A 20,030-nucleotide genomic window follows, 5' to 3' on the forward strand; every position below is an offset into this window, starting at 1 on the left:
AATTAAACCAAAACTGTACAAAATATTCCAGGTGCAATTTCATCAAGCCTTATACAATTCGATTAAGAGACTTTCCTGTAAGCAAAACTACACTGAGTTTTTCTCAGCCCATATTGTCTGTCTCCTGCGCCAACCCGTTCACTCCGATTCACTTTAACAGAGTGAAACTGTTCCCTGCAGGCAGCTGCAACATTAACTGCCTGAGACAGAAGATGGAGAAGAAACTGAAGTCTGCAATTAAAACTTTGAAGAAATCAATTAATCAGCAGCGATTTCACATTCACTTCTCTGGGACTGAGTATGAAGTGGCAAAGAAGGTGGCAAAGGTGCCTGAGAAACAGGAGGCATGCAACACAGGGCAGGAGTGGATAGACGGGAGATGTGGTAAGTGTGTATCACGAATAAGGTGGTGGCTAATCATTCAACTTGGTTTGCTTCACAAAGTTAGAAAATATCTTTGCCAATTACCTTCATACATTTCTGAACTAACATTAACCAAAATATCTACTTCACTGCAACATTGTTATACTAAACAGCTATGATTTCTTTGGTTTCAGTTGATTCTATTTTAAATTAATGTATTGATATAGCTCTGTAAATTATTCTCCCTCCTTCAGTTCTAGAACCCCAACGAAGGTGAGAAGTAAGTTCCCAGCCCACTTCCCAGGGATATGGGGAGAAAGCAGGAACAGGGTACTGGATGATCAGCCATGATCATATTGAATGGCGGTGCTGGCTCGAAGGGTCAAATGGCCTACTCCTGCACCTATTTTCAATGTTTCTACGTTACTGGTTGTGACCTTTCAGCTCATCTGTAAATCGATACTGAGAATGCCAGCCAGCCATCACCCCACCTATCTTGCTTTTTTTCTGCCCATGTCTCTTCCTCTGACTATTTCGTGTTCATTGTAATTATTGAAAAGCATTCGGTGCTTGCTGATCCACATTGTATTTCTCACAAATACAAGATTCACTTGTCTTTGGATTTGTCATCCATGTAATTTTATAATGAGTGCATCAATTTAGAAAATAGGTGCAGAAGGAGGCCATTCGGCCTTTCGAGCCAGCACCGCATTTGAGAGCAAGTAACATGTAACATTACACCGATGTGTAAAAGGCTGTTGCATTCATAATATTTGAGTGTTGTAACACTTTGTAATGTTCATTCCATGCTCTCATTTGTATACTTATCAGGTTTAAGATCCTGAATAGACCAATAATCATGTTTCAAACAAGTCTGCTACACTATAATAGAATGTTTATATTACAGTGTCTCATTCATTAGCTTGACAGCAGTAGCATATATACTTATTCAAACAACCTTGAAATATAATCCTATTATATTCTAAACAAACTGAATGGATTCCTTCTGCGTTGGAACTTGTATGATTCCATGCAATTTATTTTTGAACTATCCATTGCACTTGGAGGACTGTCGTAATACATTGAAACACAGAAATATTAGCAAAGATTTCTGCTGTTGATGACTGAGTGGCATCATGCTGAAAGTGCATGTTTATGGGCAGAGGGAGAAGACAGATTTGTGCTCGATTCTCAGTGCTCCAGTAAAATGCCAACATTTACTTTCAAAGTTTGTAAGTAAATGACGACTCTTCAAAAAAGGTGACGCAGGATAACTGATGCCCTGAGTGCCATAATCAAGCCATGTAGCCCAGTAGAAACAAGGGACTGCAGTTGCTGGTTTACACAAAAGGACACAAAGTGCTGGACAGGATAGGTGACGTTTCGGGTCAGCAACCTTCTTCAGAACCCAGTAGTTTAATTTAGTTTAAAACTACAGTGTGGAAACAGGCCCTTCGGCCCTGCGAGTCCACACCTATTGACACTCAATATATGTAGTCCTACCTTTGCATCCTAATCTACAAACGCACATATCTTTGGAATGTGGGAGAAAACCAGAGCATCTAGAGCAAACCCACACAATCGCAGGGAGAAGGTGCAAATTCTACGCAGAGCAGCACCTGATGTCAGGATCGACCCATCTGGTGCTGTGAGTCAGAAGCTCTACCAGATCAACATTTTTAGGAGATGAAAGATGACATTTAAAAAAAAAATCTGCTTACAAAACACTTCTGAAACACAGGGAGCAAGAACCCTGATGGTGTGATTGCCCATTTCTGATTTGAACTCATTCACTAAATAAGGACATAAACGATCTTGTGCGTGTGCAGTGACCAGTGGGGTGCCACAAGGCCTTCATTGCAGAGAGCACACTGCAATTCCTTCACGTAGCATCTATAGATAGTGATAGAATAAATATATCATATAATATATATTAATTTATATTAATAAATATAAATATAATTAATAATATAAATTATGAGGTAGAATTATTTATAAATACAAGCAAAACTATATCAGATTAAACAAAACTAATTATACCTGGTAAAATGAGATTTTGTATTTTATGAATGGAACTCAAAATCTAATGTAAAACATACAAATACAAATTAGTTACCCAATTTGAACACATTCACATCCTGATTAAAGACATTTAAGTATTGAACAGTCACAAAGCATTTCATTTTCTTATTAGTTTATAGATGTTTCCACCAGAAAAGAGATAGTTAAAATATTTTGCCCATTACAGGAAGTGAAATGAATTTTGATGAATATGCGGTTTTGTGATTCCTCACCAGCAATTTTATTTCTCAGTCAGCTGCTCGTCAGGATCCTTCTATCATGGCCAACAAGAGAAGTGTGTTCTGTGTCCTGCTGGCACCTACCAGGAGAAGGATGGACAGTTGTCATGCGATCTCTGTCCAGGAACAGAAGGACACGGTCCAACTGGGGCACGTAACATAAGTGTCTGCACAGGTAAATTAGCTTTGTATTTATTAGACATTATATATTAATTTATATTAATAAATAAGTAAAATTATATTATAAATTATATTTATATGTATTAATATATAATTTCAAATATTATAGTCATGTAATGATATAACTATTCATGTATATAATTATATAATTATGATATACATTATGATATGATTTACATTTTAATTTATATTTATATTGCAAATATAATTTATATTATTAATTAGATTTATTAATATAAATTAATATATATTATATGATATATTTATTCTATCATACTATCTGTAATGTCAGTATGTTTGATGTAGGGGACAGTGACTGTTTGATGGAGGGGACATAAGGTTTATTTATGTTACATGCCTGGTGTGTGGGAAGGGGTGGAATGTGCTCACTCATATACAGATGTATTTGGGTGTGTATTTCATCCGTGTTTAGATGCAGGGTATCCATCCAAACAATCCGAGGACCATGCGTGTTTATCGTAATGAAATTACACTTTCCCAGGTCAGGTGAATGCAACACAAGACAACACAATGCCCCACAAATGCAACACAAGACATCACTATATGCTTCCTGCATATTGGTCTTTTTTATATAAGGGCACAGAGCTCTTTCTCTTTAGCATCTTGCATTCCAATGAACTTAAGTAATTTACAGATGCAGATTGCAGAGGTAAATGAATAGATAACTTAATATTTGAAATTTGCATTTAAAAGATAGAATTTTATAGTAAAGGCTTGATTAAACCCACAAATTCAGCGGCTTGAAAGGTATGATCCAGCACGCCCTATTCAATATCAACTGAAGTGTGAAAAGATCTCACTTTGGATCAGAACTCCTCAACGATACTTTCTTTGTCCAAAATAATCAATGGTGCACTAAATGTGGATCTGCCTGAAAGTCATGCAATGAAGTCTCCCAACTTCTGATCTATGGCTATGGATGTTGGTGTTTTGGACAATTACTATCATCAATTAAAGTTATATTTTAATTAATGAGTTTAACTGGTCACCTCAAAAGTAACCAATACATCTGGCTGAAATGAATTCAATCATAGACCTGAAAAGATATTCCATGACATCCCAAATTTGGTTTACAAACAATGTGATTCTTAAGCGGAAGAGTGCTGTAGTGATCCCACTACTCTGGCAAACTCAGCTCAAAGTGCCAGTAGATCACATGCCGAGACTAAATCTTTCTCGAAGATATGCAGTTGTACAAGTTGAAAGAGCGGTTGACAATGCCACTAAACGGCCTGTCCCACTTTCACGACCTAATTCACGGCCTTTTTTACTCGTGGACATTTTTCATCATGCTAGAAAAAACGCCCAGACCTACTTGATGCCACGAGTACCTACGACTAGCATCACGGCCTGCTACGACCTACCTACGACCTACCTACGACCTTGTGACGACCATGCAGCGAGCATGAGTCAAGGGCAAACTCGGCAGAGGTCGTGAATTAGGTCGTGAAAGTGGGACAGGCCCTTAAGGCTTCTGCTGAGAGATCTGGTTTGCTTTCTATTAACGTGGTTTTAGCTGAATCAACCAGATTCTGGTGGCAATATAACTCTGAGGGAATTGTGTTTCTTTTAAGCAATACTAGTCAGTTTACTAAAAGCCACTGGTGTCATTGTTAATCTAGGTCAGTGCAGCCCAGGACATTATTCAGCAGATGGGTTTCAACCATGTCAGTTGTGCAGTCGAGGCACATACCAGCCTGAATCAGGCCGCACACTCTGTTTCCAGTGTGGAGGAGGATTGATGACAAAGCACGAAGGAGCTTCATCTTTCCAGGATTGTGATACTAAAGGTGAGTGACAAGAGCAGTTGATAACTGATAACTATTAAAGTATATAGAGCTTATTAAAATAAATAAGAGTGCATTTCATTGGTTAATATATATTATAGACAGAATCTGAATGGAAACCTTTGCATTCTTCAACAGTAAAGCAATCCTGACCAAGCCCAAGGTCCTTTTATGGTCTCATAAAATTTTATTGAAATTTTTACTCCAAATGATTAATGGATTAAATGTTATAAGAATTATACAGCATGGAAACAGAGCATAAAGCCCATCCTGCCCACACCAACCATCAAGCACCCCAACTACTGACCAGACCCCACTCTGTGCCATTAACTCCATCTGCACTTCATGCTGCCTCGGGGAAAGCAACCAACATAATCAAAGACTTGTCCCGCCCCAGTCATCCCATCCCACTCCCATCGAATGCCAGGTACAGAAGTATGAAAGTGAGCAGCACCAGATTTTCCCCCTCTGTTACCAGGCTTCTGAATAGTCTTCCATAAGCGAGGGTACGATCCGATTCACCTCTTCCCTCCTAATGCGGACATTGGACTTTATTTTTGGAAATGATGCACTACAATGCTGAGAAGTATATTCTGCAATCTGTAACATCCCCTTCTTTCTACCTATTGTACTTGAGTTTGACGTGATTGAAAAATTATCTGATCTGATTGTATAGTATAAAATACAACATTTTCACAACAGGTAAGCATAATAAACCTATACAATAATTGTAGTATTTTGCTCACTCCACATCAGCAACACTCTTTCCTGATTCTCCTGCCATTCACCTGCACCAGGGGGATTTTCTTGCACCCATTAAGCTATGTTGATGCAAATGTTGCCATGTTGTGAAGACCCATGTCCATGATTGTGATGTTGTTTTTGAATTCTCAGTTCAATGCTCTCCCGGCCATTATTACAACACAAGTGTTCACCGGTGCATACGTTGTGCCTTGGGTACCTACCAACCAGAGTTCCGACAGAATTACTGCATTGCATGTCCCGGAAACACCACAACTGACTTTGATGGATCAACAACAGTCAGACAATGCAAAAGTAAGATTCTCCACATGATAGTGCTTTACTCTCTAACAACATAGGATTACATAAAGCCAACAGTAGGTTCAAGAACCATCTTTATGTTTGCTCTTGTTTTGGCAGCCTCCTAAACATCAGTACAACTGTTATCTGGATTGGAATGTGGGCAGAACATTTCTGGTGTGCACTTTTAAAGAACAACTGATTAGGTCACAAAAATAAGGCAAAAGCCCAAACTTATTCCAGGTCAAAACTGATTTTTTTTAGATTTATTTGCACTCTGAATTATTCAGTATTTCTAAGAGTTCACTTGTTTGAGAAAATCATCCATAAGGCAATAAATTTTCAATTCTTTAAAATGCCAAACCGAATATCAGTTTTTAGGTAGTTAATGCAAAGTACTTTTGACAAACTTCTATTGACAAGCAGTTAACCAGCAGTGAATAAGCAATCAACTAATAAAAGTTGTAAAGTATGTATACTCAGTGGGTTCCTGATTAGTTTAGTTTAGAGATACAGCGTGGAAACATACTCTTTGGTCCACTGGATCTGTGCCAACCAGCGATCCCTGCACATTAACACTATTGTACACACACTAGGGACAATTTTTTTAAAACATTTACCAAGCCAATAAACCTACAAACCTGTACATCTTTGGAGTGTGGGATGAAATCAGGTCACGGGTAGAACGTACAAACTCCATACAGACAGCACCCGTAGTCAGGATCGAACTCAGGTCTCCGCCAACCCCAGTTGCTGTAAGACAAGCAACGCTACCGCTGCGCCACCGTGCCGCCCCTGAAATACAAGTGGGATCATACTAATCTGAAATGAAGCCCATTGTAGGATGTAGAAAATGGTGCATGAATCGTGAATAACTCAAAAAATGTGTGTTGTACTTGAGGACCTACATATTGTCCATGGAGCTTTCAACAAAGCATTGTTGCAAGCCAGAGAGCAGTTATTTGCTTAAAGGGCCTGTCCCACTTAGGCAATTTTTTCGGCGACTTGCCGGCACCCATCATAGTCGCAGCAGGTCGCCGAAAATGTTCAAAATGTTGAATATCCAACAGTGACCAGAAAAAGGTACAACTCTTTCGACTACTCACGACCAAACAGGCGTCACCCCTGTGACATGTCCTCTATCATATTTTGTGATGTATATGACACAAATACATTGCTTCTCGTCTCCTAAAATGGGTTCCAGTACTAAAAGGTAGTCCTCTCATTTTTCACCATAAAGGATTCTAGACCTAAAAACTGTTTTGTATTCTGAACTTGTCGGAAGTTGTAAACGGGATGTGTGGCCAGCAGCTGGCCTCACTGGGTGTGAGAGTGAGTTTGCTTAGCACTCCCGGTTCTCCTTGGCTCCATCCAGCCTCCAGTTGGTGTGGCTTAGTTGGAACGGAGGAAGTAAGGAGAGATGCATGTTCCTCTCCAGCTGGAAATGCCTGCAGCCCCGTAACTGCAGGCAAATCCATCTCTTTGGTCTCCCACATGATGATTATGAACAAAAAACAGTGTCCAGGAGCAAATTATATTTACATGGTATGTACAGGGTGAACATAGGTCTGGCATTTATAACCTCAGGAGCACCTGTAATCAGGCTTCTTCACAGTCTTCCTTTGCAATTCCTTTGGTCACTAGCTTTGTTGCTACTTTATACAGCATTAATTGGCAGTCAATGCACAGCATCTGCAATGCAGTTGCAACCGTGAAGTTGCAACCACAAGAGCAATTAGTCACAAGACTCAATCCATAAATGGGTGGGGTACATAAAAATAAATAAACATTGATACTGATACATTGTAATCACAACAATTTTAACGTCTTTTCTATTATCAAAGAGCAGGTACATATGACATAGATATGATTAGAAGAGTATTGAAGTAATGTTCAATGGGTTTGTGCACAAGCAACTGAGTCGTATACTGAAGTGGGTTTCATGTTTAATCTTTAGTCCATTGCCAGGTTAGCTGGTATTATGTAGATAGCCATTTCTAGTTGTCTTTGCATTTCCAAGTTATAGGGATGGAAATTCATCATAGTTTGGTATCTGAACTGCACTGCCTTTGACTGCAACTATCCCCAATGCCCAGCTAGACTTGGAGTTGTCAAGAGATACAGACAGCATGGAAAAGGGCCATTCGGCCCACTGAATCCTTTCCGACCATTTACACAAATTCTGTAATAATCTTATGTTTTGATACCTGAACTGAGGGAGACTGGCAGGAAAGGAAAGTGTGAATAAGTATAAAGCTGTTGTTTTTATATTAGTACAGTTTCAGTGTACATTTTGAAAAGTTACAGATTGCTGGCCCAAGGAGATTGACATTATCTAGTCTGGCAAACACACAATTTTTGTGTGTTTCTTCCTTATGCCAAGATAATTTACTTGTTGCTTATTAGAATCAAGGACATCTACAAATCACTTACCTGACCCGTGTGCTTCTTTCCTACAGATCGACAGTGTGGTGGTGAACTTGGGGAATACACAGGCTATATTGAATCTCCCAACTATCCCGGGAACTACCCAGCAAATGTAGAATGCACCTGGAACATTAACCCACCTCCCAAAAGAAAAATTCTGATTGTGGTCCCTGAAATATTCTTACCCATTGAGGATGACTGTGGGGATGTTTTGGTCATGAGAAAAAACTGTGAGTTTTCCAAATGCTTTACACTGTATACATCCACCTTTCCTCAAATCCCACCAAACCTAAACTCTGGGCAGCTTTAAAATGTCTTTAATGCATCTTTTTGACAAAGCTTTTGTACACCTTTCTGAGTTGTTCACTTTTCATTGCTTACTGTCAGATCCCATACCATTATACATTTACTCTTCCTACAGGCCAAGGTGTCCAAGGTAATGTTTCTGAATGCATGAAGTGAGATTTGCATTTAATTTGGGAACTGGGACACAACATTTGGCAAAATGCTAACTGGCCTGAGTTATCCTTCATTTTGGCTTCAAAGTTTTACAGGTTTCTTTCCCTTCTCCATTTCTGTTTAAATTTGACTTTATAATCATCGCCATTTTAAGGATGTTACTCATTTGCCTCTCTTCACATGGTAGTAACAAGGAACGGCAGTTTCTGGTTTACCAAAGAAAGATGCAAAGTGTTGGAGTAACACAGTGGGCCAGGGAGCACCTCTGGAGAACATCTTTTGTAAACACATTAAAAATTGTTTACATTTTTTTAAATGTTAAACTCCTATTCAGGTTCTCCAGAGATGCTGCCTGATCTGCTGAGTTATTCCAGCATTTTCTGTCTAACCTTGGCAGTCAGTTTACCTGATTTATTTAATGGGTCACTAATCAAATCTGAACCTTTTCTCTCTTAATACTCTTATGTGTCCTTTCAGCATAAGTCATTGTATGTAAATCATTATTGATTTTTTTCCCCTAACACAAGGACGTCAGTTCAACCTTTGCATCTATTTTCTATTTTGCTGTATGATGCTAATCAACTAATTCGACAGTCCTATACCAGAACGCTCTTGATCTTTAGAATTTAGCTGGTTGCACTGTGTGTGTGTGTGGGCGTGCGTGCGTGTGTGTGCGTGTGTGTGTGTGTGCGTGCGTGCGTGTGTGTGTGCGTGCATGTGTGTGTGTGTGCGCGTGCATGTGTGTGTGTGTGTGTGTGTGTGTGTGTGCGCGTGCATGTGTGTGTGTGTGCGTGCATGTGTGTGTGTGCTTGTGTGTGGTGTGTCTGAAGGTGCTGTGATCATTTGCAGAAAGTAACTGCCTGAACCAAAGCCAGAAACATGGGAACAGTAAGAGCATAATTTTGAAAATGGCACGTTATATTTTGGATTTCATAAAATTTCATTAAATTGCTTTCAATTAAAAAAGTTTTTCTGAATTCCTCAATTTTTTGTGTTCTGAAATTGTATTAATAGCCTCACCTACATCAATCACAACATACGAGACTTGCCAAACCTATGAACGGCCAATAGCTTTCACCGCCCGCTCCCGCAAGCTGTGGATCAATTTCAAAACTAATGAAGCAAACAGTGCCAAAGGGTTCCAGATACCTTACGTTACTTATGATGGTGAGTGAACGTTGTGAGATATTATGAATTGCTGCCAGCATTGATGTTGTATATACATATTTACAGTATTTTTTTCCGTGACTGTGATGCTCCACAAAAAACAAACCTCCTCTGTGAACCGTCACCGTTTCAGATGTCAGTTTCAGATGTTCCTTGGAAAAGTGTTCTGTATATCTGATGAGTCAGAAACACTGTTATTCAAGAAAGATGAAGTGAAAAATTAGGGACTTGTTATCCAGTTAAGATAACATCTGTGCAAGGAACATAGTTAGAATGTATTGGTAAGAACTTGGAACAGAGGGTTGGAAAATTATTACGATAATGCAGAATGATTTTTGAAGGAGATATTGTGTTTGATAAATTTTACACCCCCCCCCCCTTTAAAATTAATCAAATAGATTGATTAAAATGAATGTGTTAAGTTTGGATCTATAAGTGGATCTCAGTAGTGTACCAAATAAGAGACATTCCTTTCATTTCATTCTATTGAAATGCCATCAATGAACGTTTTTTACAGGGTGTACTGTGAATCAGACACAATGCAGCAATTCTTCAGTGGCACCCATACTACTACTACCTTGAAGATCAAGGGCAACCACCATATGGGACAACATCTATCTGTATTGCTCTCCATATCGTAAAGCACAATCTATTGAGTCCACTTACCAATGTCCAAATTCACGGTTAATATTATTACCAGGATTACTAGTCAGAAGCACAACGTTGCACTCTTGCTCTGGTCCCACATATCATCTTCACTTGCCATTGTTGTACGGTCTAATCTTCAATTTCTATATTAATGACTATGATATAGTTGGGATCACGGAGACATGGCCCCAGGGTGACCAAGGCTGGGAGCTGAACATCCAGGGATATTCAATATTCAGGAGGGATAGACAGAAAGGGAAAGGAGGTGGGGTAGCGTTGCTGGTTAGAGAGCAGATTAACGCAATAGAAAGGAAGGACATTAGCTTGGAGGATGTGGAATCGATATGGGTAGAGCTGCGAAACACTAAGGGGCAGAAAACGCTAGTGGGAGTTGTGTACAGGCCACCTAACAGTAGTAGTGGAATTGGGGATGGCATCAAACAAGAAATTAGAAATGCGTGCAACAAAGGTAAAACAGTTATAATGGGTGACTTCAATCTACATATAGATTGGGTGAATCAAATTGGCAAGGGTGGGGAGGAAGAGGATTTTTTGGAATGTATGCGGGATAGTTTTCTAAACCAACATGTAGAGGAACCAATGAGAGAGCAGGCTATTCTAGATTGGGTATTGAGTAATGAGGAAGGGTTAGTTAGCAGTCTTGTTGTGCGTGGCCCCTTGGGCAAGAGTGACCATAATATGGTTGAGTTCTTCATTAGGATGGAGAGTGACATTGTTAATTCAGAAACAAGGGTCCTGAACTTAAAGAAAGGTAACTTTGAAGGTATGAGACGTGAATTGGCCAAGATAGACTGGCAATTGATTCTTAATGGGTTGCCGGTGGATATGCAATGGAAGGCATTTAAAGACTGCATGGATGAACTACAATAATTGTTCATCCTAGTTTGGCAAAAAAATAAATCGGGGAAGGTAGTGCATCCGTGGATAATAAGGGAAATCAGGGATAGTATCAAAACAAAAGATGAAGTGTACAAATTAGCCAGAAAAAGCAGCCTACCAGAGGACTGGGAGAAATTCCGAGTCCAGCAGAGGAGGACAAAGGGCTTAATTAGGAAAGGGAAAATAGATTATGAAAGAAAACTGGCAGGGAACATAAAAACTGACTGCAAAAGCTTTTATAGCTATGTGAAGAGAAAAAGATTAGTTAAAACAAATGTAGGTCCCTTGCAGTCAGAAACAGGTGAATTGATCATGGGCAACAAGGACATGGCAGACCAATTGAATAACTACTTTGGTTCTGTCTTCACTAAGGAAGACATAAATAATCTGCCGGAAATAGCAGGTGACCGGGGGTCAAATGAGATGGAAGAACTGCGTGAAATCCAGGTTAGCCGGGAAGTGGTGTAAGGTAAATTGAATGGATTAAAGGCCGATAAATCCCCAGGGCCAGATAGGCTGCATCCCAGAGTACTTAAGGAAGTAGCCCCAGAAATAGTGGATGCATTAGTGATAATTTTTCAAAGCTCTTTAGATTCTGGAGCAGTTCCTGAGGATTGGAGGGTAGCTAATGTAACCCCACTTTTTAAAAAGGGAGGGAGAGAGAAAACGGGGAATTACAGACCAGTTAGTCTAACGTCGGTAGTGGGGAAACTGCTAGAATCAGTTATTAAAGATGGGATAGCAGCACATGTGGAAAGTGGTGAAATCATTGGACAAAGTCAGCATGGATTTATGAAAGGTAAATCATGTCTGACGAATCTTATAGAATTTTTCGAGGATGTAACGTAGAGTGGATAAGGGAGAACCAGTGGATGTGTTATATCTGGACTTTCAGAAGACTTTCGACAAGGTCCCACATAAGAGATTAGTATACAAACTTAAAGCACATGGTATTGGGGGTTCAGTATTGATGTGGATAGAGAACTGGCTGGCAGACAGGAAGCAAAGAGTAGGAGTAAACGGGTCCTTTTCACAATGGCAGGCAGTGACTAGTGTGGTACCACAAGGCTCAGTGCTGGAACCCCAGCTATTTACGATATATATTAATGATTTGGACGAGGGAATTGAATACAACATCTCCAAATTTGCGGATGACACTAAGCTGGGGGGCAGTGTTAGCTGTGTGGAGGATGCTAGGAGGCTGCAAGGTGACTTGGATAGGCTGGGTGAGTGGGCAAATGCATGGCAGATGCAGTATAATGTGGATAAATGTGAGGTTATCCACTTTGGTGGCAAAAACAGGAAAGTAGACTATTATCCTAATGGTGGCCAATTAGGGAAGGGGGAGATGCAACGAGACCTGGGTGTCATGGTACACCAGTCATTAAAAGTAGGCATGCAGGTGCAGCAGGCAGTGAAGAAGGCGAATGGTATGTTAGCATTCATAGCAAAAGGATTTGAGTATAGGAGCAGGGAGGTTCCACTGCAATTGTACAGGGTCTTGGTGAGACCACACCTGGAGTATTGCGTACAGTTTTGGTCTCCTAATCTGAGGAAGGACATTCTTGCCATAGATGGAGTACAGAGAAGGTTCACCAGACTGATTCCTGGGATGCCAGGACTATCATATGAAGAAAGACTGGATAGACTCGGTTTGTACTCGCTAGAATTTAGAAGATTGAGGGGGAATCTTATAGAAACTTACAAAATTCTTAAGGGATTGGACAGGCTAGATGCAGGAAGATTGTTCCCGATGTTGGGGAAGTCCAGAACAAGGGGTCACAGTTTAAGGATAAGGGGGATATCTTTTAGGACCGAGATGAGGAAAACATTTTTCACACAGAGAGTGGTGAATCTCTGGAATTCTCTGCCACAGAAGGTAGTTGAGGCCAGTTCATTGGCTATATTTAAGAGGGAGTTAGATGTGGCCATTGTGGCTAAAGGGATCAGGGGGTATGGAGAGAAGGCTGGTACAGGATACTGAGTTGGATGATCAGCCATGATCATATTAAATGGTGGTGCAGGCTCGAAGGGCCGAATGGCCTACTCCTGCACTTATTTTCTATGTTTCTATACTCAGCTCACAATGTGAGTACCTTTGACCACACAGACAGCAATGTCTTTTTTTAAATGGCACAATTCGGCATGGGCATTAAATGCTGGTCTTGCCAGGCAGTACACAAATCCCAAGAATGAAAATGACTGTTCACATCTTTACATGAATTTACAGTGGTTCATAACAACAGAAAGTAGGGGAAATATATGATTTTCACAAAGGCAGATATAACCAGTGGGGTCAATGTTGAACCCTCAATTATTTACTGTCAAGATCAACAAAGGAACATTTTGAGACAGAGTTGGATGGGAAAGTAAGGTATTAGGAGGATAGAAAAATACTCCAAACTTAGGTGGAGAGTCTAAGTAAATGGCCATGAATTTGCAGATTTAGCATATTGTGGTTAAGTGTGAAATTGTCAGCAGGATTATGTATTATGTTCAGGTAGATATAAGGGTTGGTCTTGGCATCATGTTCAGCACAAACATTCTGGGCTGAAGCGCCTGTTCCTGTGCTGCACTGTTTTATGTTCTATATTTATGCTCTGGAGTTTAGAGGAGTGACTTGTTATCTCACTGGCATATATAATTCTTAAAGGAAACTTGATAAATGATAAGAGAGTGTTTCCCTTGGCATGAGAGGGTTGAACGAGAAGTTGCAGTATCAGGTTAAGATTACCAATTTAGTGAAAAGACAAGAAAATGTTTCCTCATTCAGATGATTATGCATGTTTGGAATTCAATTTACAGTGGACTCCAGACATTCGGTGGATGTGTATGTTAATCAGGATTCCGGGAATTTAGGATTGTCGGGATATAGTGAGATGTTGGAGTTTATGTTCAGTCATGATGTCACCAAGTGGGTTACTCTTTATTTCTTGTCCCAGAATTTAAGGTGATCAATGAGTAAAGTCTGGAGCACACACTGGTGAAGTTAAATCTGGAGTCTAAGCATTCATCTGAACCATAGGGACTTGCTAAAAGGTCATCGCATGGCACATCAATAATAGGTTTGGTCTTCAACCAACTGTTTGGCTGTTGCAAACTTTCCTTCACCCCTATGAGGCAGTGGATGGTACCCAAGAGACATGAATGCAGACTTTGGAGCAAAGGTCAGAGCAAAGTGGAGCTGCTTGGAAAAAAAAGACACATGTGCTAAGTAACTCAATGGGTCAGGCAGCAGCTCTGGAAAAGGTGGATAGGTGACGTTTCGGATCAGTACACTTCTTCAGAATTGAAATCGTGGAGGATCGGAGGGCGGGAGGGGAGGGGGGAGGGGTCATATGTAGTGTAACCGGAGATCAAAACCACACAAGGATGTTTTTGAGGCAGAGAATCTTGATTGGTAAGGGTTTCAGGGGTTATTGGGCGGAGGAAGGAGAATGGGGTTGTGAGGGAAAAATAGATAAGCCATGATTGAATGGCAGAGTAGACTTGATGAGCCAAATGGCTTAATCCCGCCTCTAGAATTTATGAATCACTGCTCAACGACCTCTTTGCCTCACGAACACTAACATATATTTGTGGATTATTATATCTTCAGAAAATTAGTTGAAAATTACATATCATTTAAGAAAATAAACAGTATTTTGTTATGTCGAAGAATTGTAAAATATATTTAAGATTTTTCATGACTCGCATTGGAGTGACATGCAGTGACCCTTCTGCTATAACGCCCTATCAAACCCAATACTTACTCAGCTCACTTTACAAACATTAAAAAGTGTGAAAATTAGGTTTTTCTTTCTGGTTTAACACTGGCAAAATTACCAAGGTAATATGGGCAAGTTGGGCGGTGTGGGCAAATTGGGCTGAAGGGCCTGTTTCCACACTGTATCACTCTATGATTGCTAAGCCTGTTTGAATTACATCACCGAAAGCAAATGTCAGCAACAATCGGTAACTGCAAAGATGAATCAATACCATAGTGTTTGCTTGCTTTTTGCTGGTAGTTCACTGCACGTAGTTCATCGCTTCACTGCAGATCTCAAAATTTAATTCAGTTTATTTTCTTAAAGGAAGATCCCTTGGGAGAGATCCTGGTAACAGCAACGGAGGCCATAATAAAAGAAAGGAGAAATAGGAAATACAAAATTACTGCATGGAATCTGGGGCAGTAATTTGGCTTGCCCACTGACATTGATCCAGATACAAACAAAGGATCAAGGACATTTATTGTCACATACACCATTTCTGGTGCCGTGAAATTTGAGTTGCCATTTGCAGCACATCAATAAAAAATAAAACACAGCATTAAAGAATTTATAACATAAAACTAAAAACATCCCCCCACAATGGTTCCCACTGTGAGGGAAGTCAGCAAAGTCAGTCCTCTCCCTCTATGTTCACCCCGTGCAAAGACAGCAAAACCCCCAACAAACTGGCAGCTGATTGTTCGGATATCCAGATTGTTCCGATTTGTGCTCAGTCTGCAGTCACAGCATTCGGCTCAGTCTACAGTGTGAGCCAGGAATCCAGACTGTGAATGGGATGTTCATTCATAGACAGACTTCCAGGGTACAGCCAGAGTTAAGGGCCTGACCCACTTCCGCGACCTTGGCTCGCAAATTACGCGACCTCGTGGTTGCTTGAGGCGTACGGGCACCGTATGGCCACGGGGGGCCGGTCCCACTTAGAAGCGCGGAGGGGTATGGAGTTGTGCGGGGCTGGTCCCGACATCACGCGCGGCTCCAAAATTCCTGCAGTGACCCGAAATCTTCGCATCCCCAACGGCCTGTCGGCCCGCGTACGCATGCAGGCGCATTGCAGTGTTACGCAACATCTTGACGTCGTACACAACGTCTTAACGGCGTACGCAGCGTCTTGACGGCGTACGCCTAGTGCGTGATGACATCACCGCCCGGCGTGGCGTTGCATGATGACATCACCGCCCGACACCGTGCGACGCCCAAATTCAGTCGGCCCGCCTCCTGCCCAGCTGATTTGTAAGCATGACGTAAATGACGTCACGTGCGAACTTAGCACGAACTTAGCGCGACCTCCGCTTCCGGTTGGTCGCGCCAAACGTACGCAATCGCATGCAAGTGGGACAGGCCCTTTAGGGTCAGGAATACCAGGGATCAATGTGAAACATGCAAACAGAAACTTACTGGGTTCAGTTCCCCACTCCTCATCAGATTCATTGGAAAATTTATATTGCAGTGTAACGTACCAAAAAATTAAAAGTGTGTTCGGGTATTAATAAAAGTAATATATTCAACGCTCTGGAAAATCTGCTTATCCAACACCACTAAAGTGTTTTCACCTGAGGTGACAATTTGCTGGAGTTTTATTGTACACACTTAATAATTCCTCATGTAGGTTTTTAAATTTATAATGAGAGCTAATATCTCTCATCCATGTTTGACTGACTGGTATTCCTTTTCTAGAGGATTATGAGCAGCTTGTTGAAGACATTGTACGAGATGGTAGATTATATGCTTCAGAAAACCATCAAGAAATTTTAAAGGTACGTTATTTAATCATGAACAAAACACGAAGTGCTGGGGGAACTCGGCAGGTTTCTCCCCTTTCACTGCTCTAAAGGAACAGTTCTCTTCACAACACTCTGATCTGCTGATCTCAGATTTCGTCTCCACCAACCACTCTCTTTCTCCAGGTATTTTCCCATGCAACTGCACGGGTTATAATACCTGTTCACCTTTTCCTTTCCCACCATTCAAAAACCTAAACAGACCTCACTGGTGAAGCAGCCTTTTACTTAATTCCAATTCAGTCTACCTCATCCAATGCCCAAAATGTGGTCACAGCTACATTGGGGAAAGTGAGCACCGATTGGATGAATCCTCAGCAAAGGACCCGTGTCCATTCCATAAAGGCAGCCCTGAGCTTTTAGATGCTTTTTACTGTAGTCCTCCATTATACTCCTATCTGCCTGTATCCTCCAACATTGTTAGAAACATAGAAAATAGGTGCAGGAGGAGGCCATTCGGTCCTTCATTGTGATCATGGCTGACCGTCCCCTATCAATAACCCGTGCCTGCCTTCTCCCCATATCCCTTGACTCCACTAGCCCCTAGAGCTCTATCTAACTCTTTCTTAAATCCATCCAGTGATTTGGCCTCCACTGTCCTCTGTGGCAGGGAATTCCATAAATTCACAACTCTCTGGGTGAAAATGTTTTTTCTCACCTCAGTCTTAAATTACCTCCCCTTTATTCTAAGACTGTGGCCCCTGGTTCTGGACTCGCCCAACAAGTTTAAAGACACCAAATGTAAACTTGAGGAACCACACGTTATCTCCTGTGTGGGCATATTGTAGCCTTCTAGATCTTGTATTGAATTACTTTGTGTAGCATTGGGTAACTTGCTGGCCCAGTCACCATAAGTGGTGCAAAATTGGATTGGATTGTTTTTCTATTAGCACAGCCTGAACTTCTACTTTACAATAGCTGTGCATGTCACAACATTTGTCCTCTTTGTATTCACTTTCATGTGTCCTTGTTTCACACTTCTTATGTTCCTTTGTGTTCTAAATTCCCTCATGAGCCTATCACTGGGTGACTTCATCCATAGCTTATTTATTTTTAACTGTCATCGCTTGCAATTCTTCTGAAATCAGAAAAACATCTGGCTCATTCTACTCATCCCATTTTACAACCTACTCAAGCAAGAAATGTAATGAGCTATCATTGCCCCCCTCTTAGCCAAGTTTATTCTTCCTTGGGTATGGAGGCCAAAACAAATCATATTAAAAAATTTAATAGATCCTTTATATTTTACTCCAACTCTGTTGCCATAAAAGCTAACATTATGTTTGTATTCTGAATTGTTTACTGAACCTGCAAGGTAACTTTGAGATTTGTGTACAAGCATCCCCAAATGTCTCTAAAATCCTTGCACTTTCTATTCCATTATCAATCATTAACCATCTTTAAAAAAAAAAAAATTTCTATTTCTCCTGCCATTTCACATAATACACTCTGCAGACAATAAGAAGCAAATTATAACTGCTTGTAAATGTCTACTTTGAGGTCAGAAGAATCTGTTTATAATTTTAAGCCTGTTTTTCATCAGTAACAAAGTGGACCGCTTTGAAGTGTGGTATGTGGAGAATGATAAAACATGTAACGGACTTGAGTCTTACATAATGTGGCCATAAATATTAAACACATAATTTTCTCTTAATCTTACAGGACAAGAAGCTGATTAAAGCTCTCTTTGATGTACTGGCACATCCACAAAATTACTTCAAGTACACAGCACAGGAGTCCAATGAGATGCTGCCAAGATCTTTTATCAAACTGCTTCGTTCCAAAGTTTCCAGCTTTCTAAGGCCCTACAAATAGTTGACAAACCAAAGGCGATAAAATGACCAACTGAATTTTATTTTTCCAGCTTTGTAACCATAATATTTCACTATGCTGACTTTTTTTTGTGGCTTTCTTCAAAAGGATCCCAGTTCATACTTCACTGTACATTATTTATAGCTCTCAGTCCATCATAACGAAGACTGTTCATTCCTTATATTTATGTGTACGCTGGTATATATGACTGCTGGGAGCACATCCAAAACCTGCTCCATATGCAAGCATACTTTATGCACTAGGACTTTCTGTCTGCATTGTGTGTTTTTTTTCCTGTATAAGAAAAGAAAGTGCAATGATTTCTTTTATCCTGTTGGATGTTTGAATGGATGTTTTTTTCTACAGAAAGACAGCAATATTTATATCTGCAAGGAAGCCTTTCCCGTCTCCACTGCAGTATAACAACACCACCCATAAATCACATCATAATGAAAAATGGCAGGATTGCAATGTGTCGCATTTTTATTTGCACTTGAGAATTATATTTGAACATGTACAAAAGTTTGGTTTTTGTATTTTCATTGTTTTAATTGAATTGAAATTTTCACAGTTTGTGTTTCTTTCCTTTTTTTAATGCTAGTTTGTCCCACTTTTTCATGATGTTCAAGCTTGTATCGTACAATACGTACGATAAGTAAAAGGGACTTAAAAATTTCTAAGAATTTCAAGTATAGTTCTGATGATGCAAACACTAGCTCTTTTGGCCCTCCCATGGGTCGATGGACTATATATTAATATCATTTTTAGTGCAATTTTGATACTTTACCAATATATTAAATATATTTCATGTTTCCAGACAGTTTATTTGTTTACCTCATTGTCTGTATTGAGGTACGTCAGGGTATTGGGGACACTACAGTACAATTTCAAGATCCTGAAATAAAACATGTATCATGCATTAAAAATAGTGCATATAATGCATCCTCAGTAAATGTGTAAATGTTTAATTATTGAAAATCTGCATTTAATGTGTAAAACAGAAGGTCACAATGTAAAATATTCAATCAACAAAGGCTCTTATAGGAAGGAGCAATGGAGGTCTATCAAAACATTCGAACTTTAGCTGGTACCGTTTACCAAATAACCAGAATATGGTGAAGAAAAAGCAGCCAGGAGCAAAAGACATTTGAATTGCCTAGATCCTAGAATTATGGTAAGAAGGTGGGAAAGCTTTTAAAGGGATCAAACAGTACTTTTAAAAATTCGGCTACTTCCTCATCAAAAACAAAACAATACATTTTCGGCAACGGAGTAAATTTATGATGAACAAATGCAGTCTCCATTATAGACAAAGAGCAAAGTCATAGAGGGAATCACAGGACAGAATGCAAGGATGTACAGCTCTGATGGTGTCAA

At 40.1% G+C, this 20,030-nt stretch overlaps 1 protein-coding gene across 3 annotated transcripts in view; it reads left to right on the forward strand.

Moving 5' to 3' along the window:
- Nucleotides 1-19,606, forward strand: part of scube3 (signal peptide, CUB domain, EGF-like 3) — a 272,047-nt gene extending 252,441 nt beyond the window's left edge. For all 3 annotated transcript variants that reach the window (XM_055654491.1, XM_055654492.1, XM_055654493.1), the window contains 8 exons: nucleotides 181-384; nucleotides 2,677-2,838; nucleotides 4,487-4,654; nucleotides 5,546-5,707; nucleotides 8,152-8,349; nucleotides 9,593-9,745; nucleotides 16,738-16,817; nucleotides 18,504-19,606. In XM_055654491.1, the coding sequence (XP_055510466.1) occupies nucleotides 181-384; nucleotides 2,677-2,838; nucleotides 4,487-4,654; nucleotides 5,546-5,707; nucleotides 8,152-8,349; nucleotides 9,593-9,745; nucleotides 16,738-16,817; nucleotides 18,504-18,656 (1,280 nt within the window). In that variant the 3' untranslated portion in view covers nucleotides 18,657-19,606. The remainder of the gene's footprint in view (nucleotides 1-180; nucleotides 385-2,676; nucleotides 2,839-4,486; nucleotides 4,655-5,545; nucleotides 5,708-8,151; nucleotides 8,350-9,592; nucleotides 9,746-16,737; nucleotides 16,818-18,503) is intronic.
- The last annotated feature ends 424 nt before the right edge of the window (nucleotides 19,607-20,030 follow it).

Source organism: Leucoraja erinacea, chromosome 24, assembly GCF_028641065.1.
Source record: "Leucoraja erinacea ecotype New England chromosome 24, Leri_hhj_1, whole genome shotgun sequence".
NCBI lineage: Eukaryota > Metazoa > Chordata > Chondrichthyes > Rajiformes > Rajidae > Leucoraja > Leucoraja erinaceus.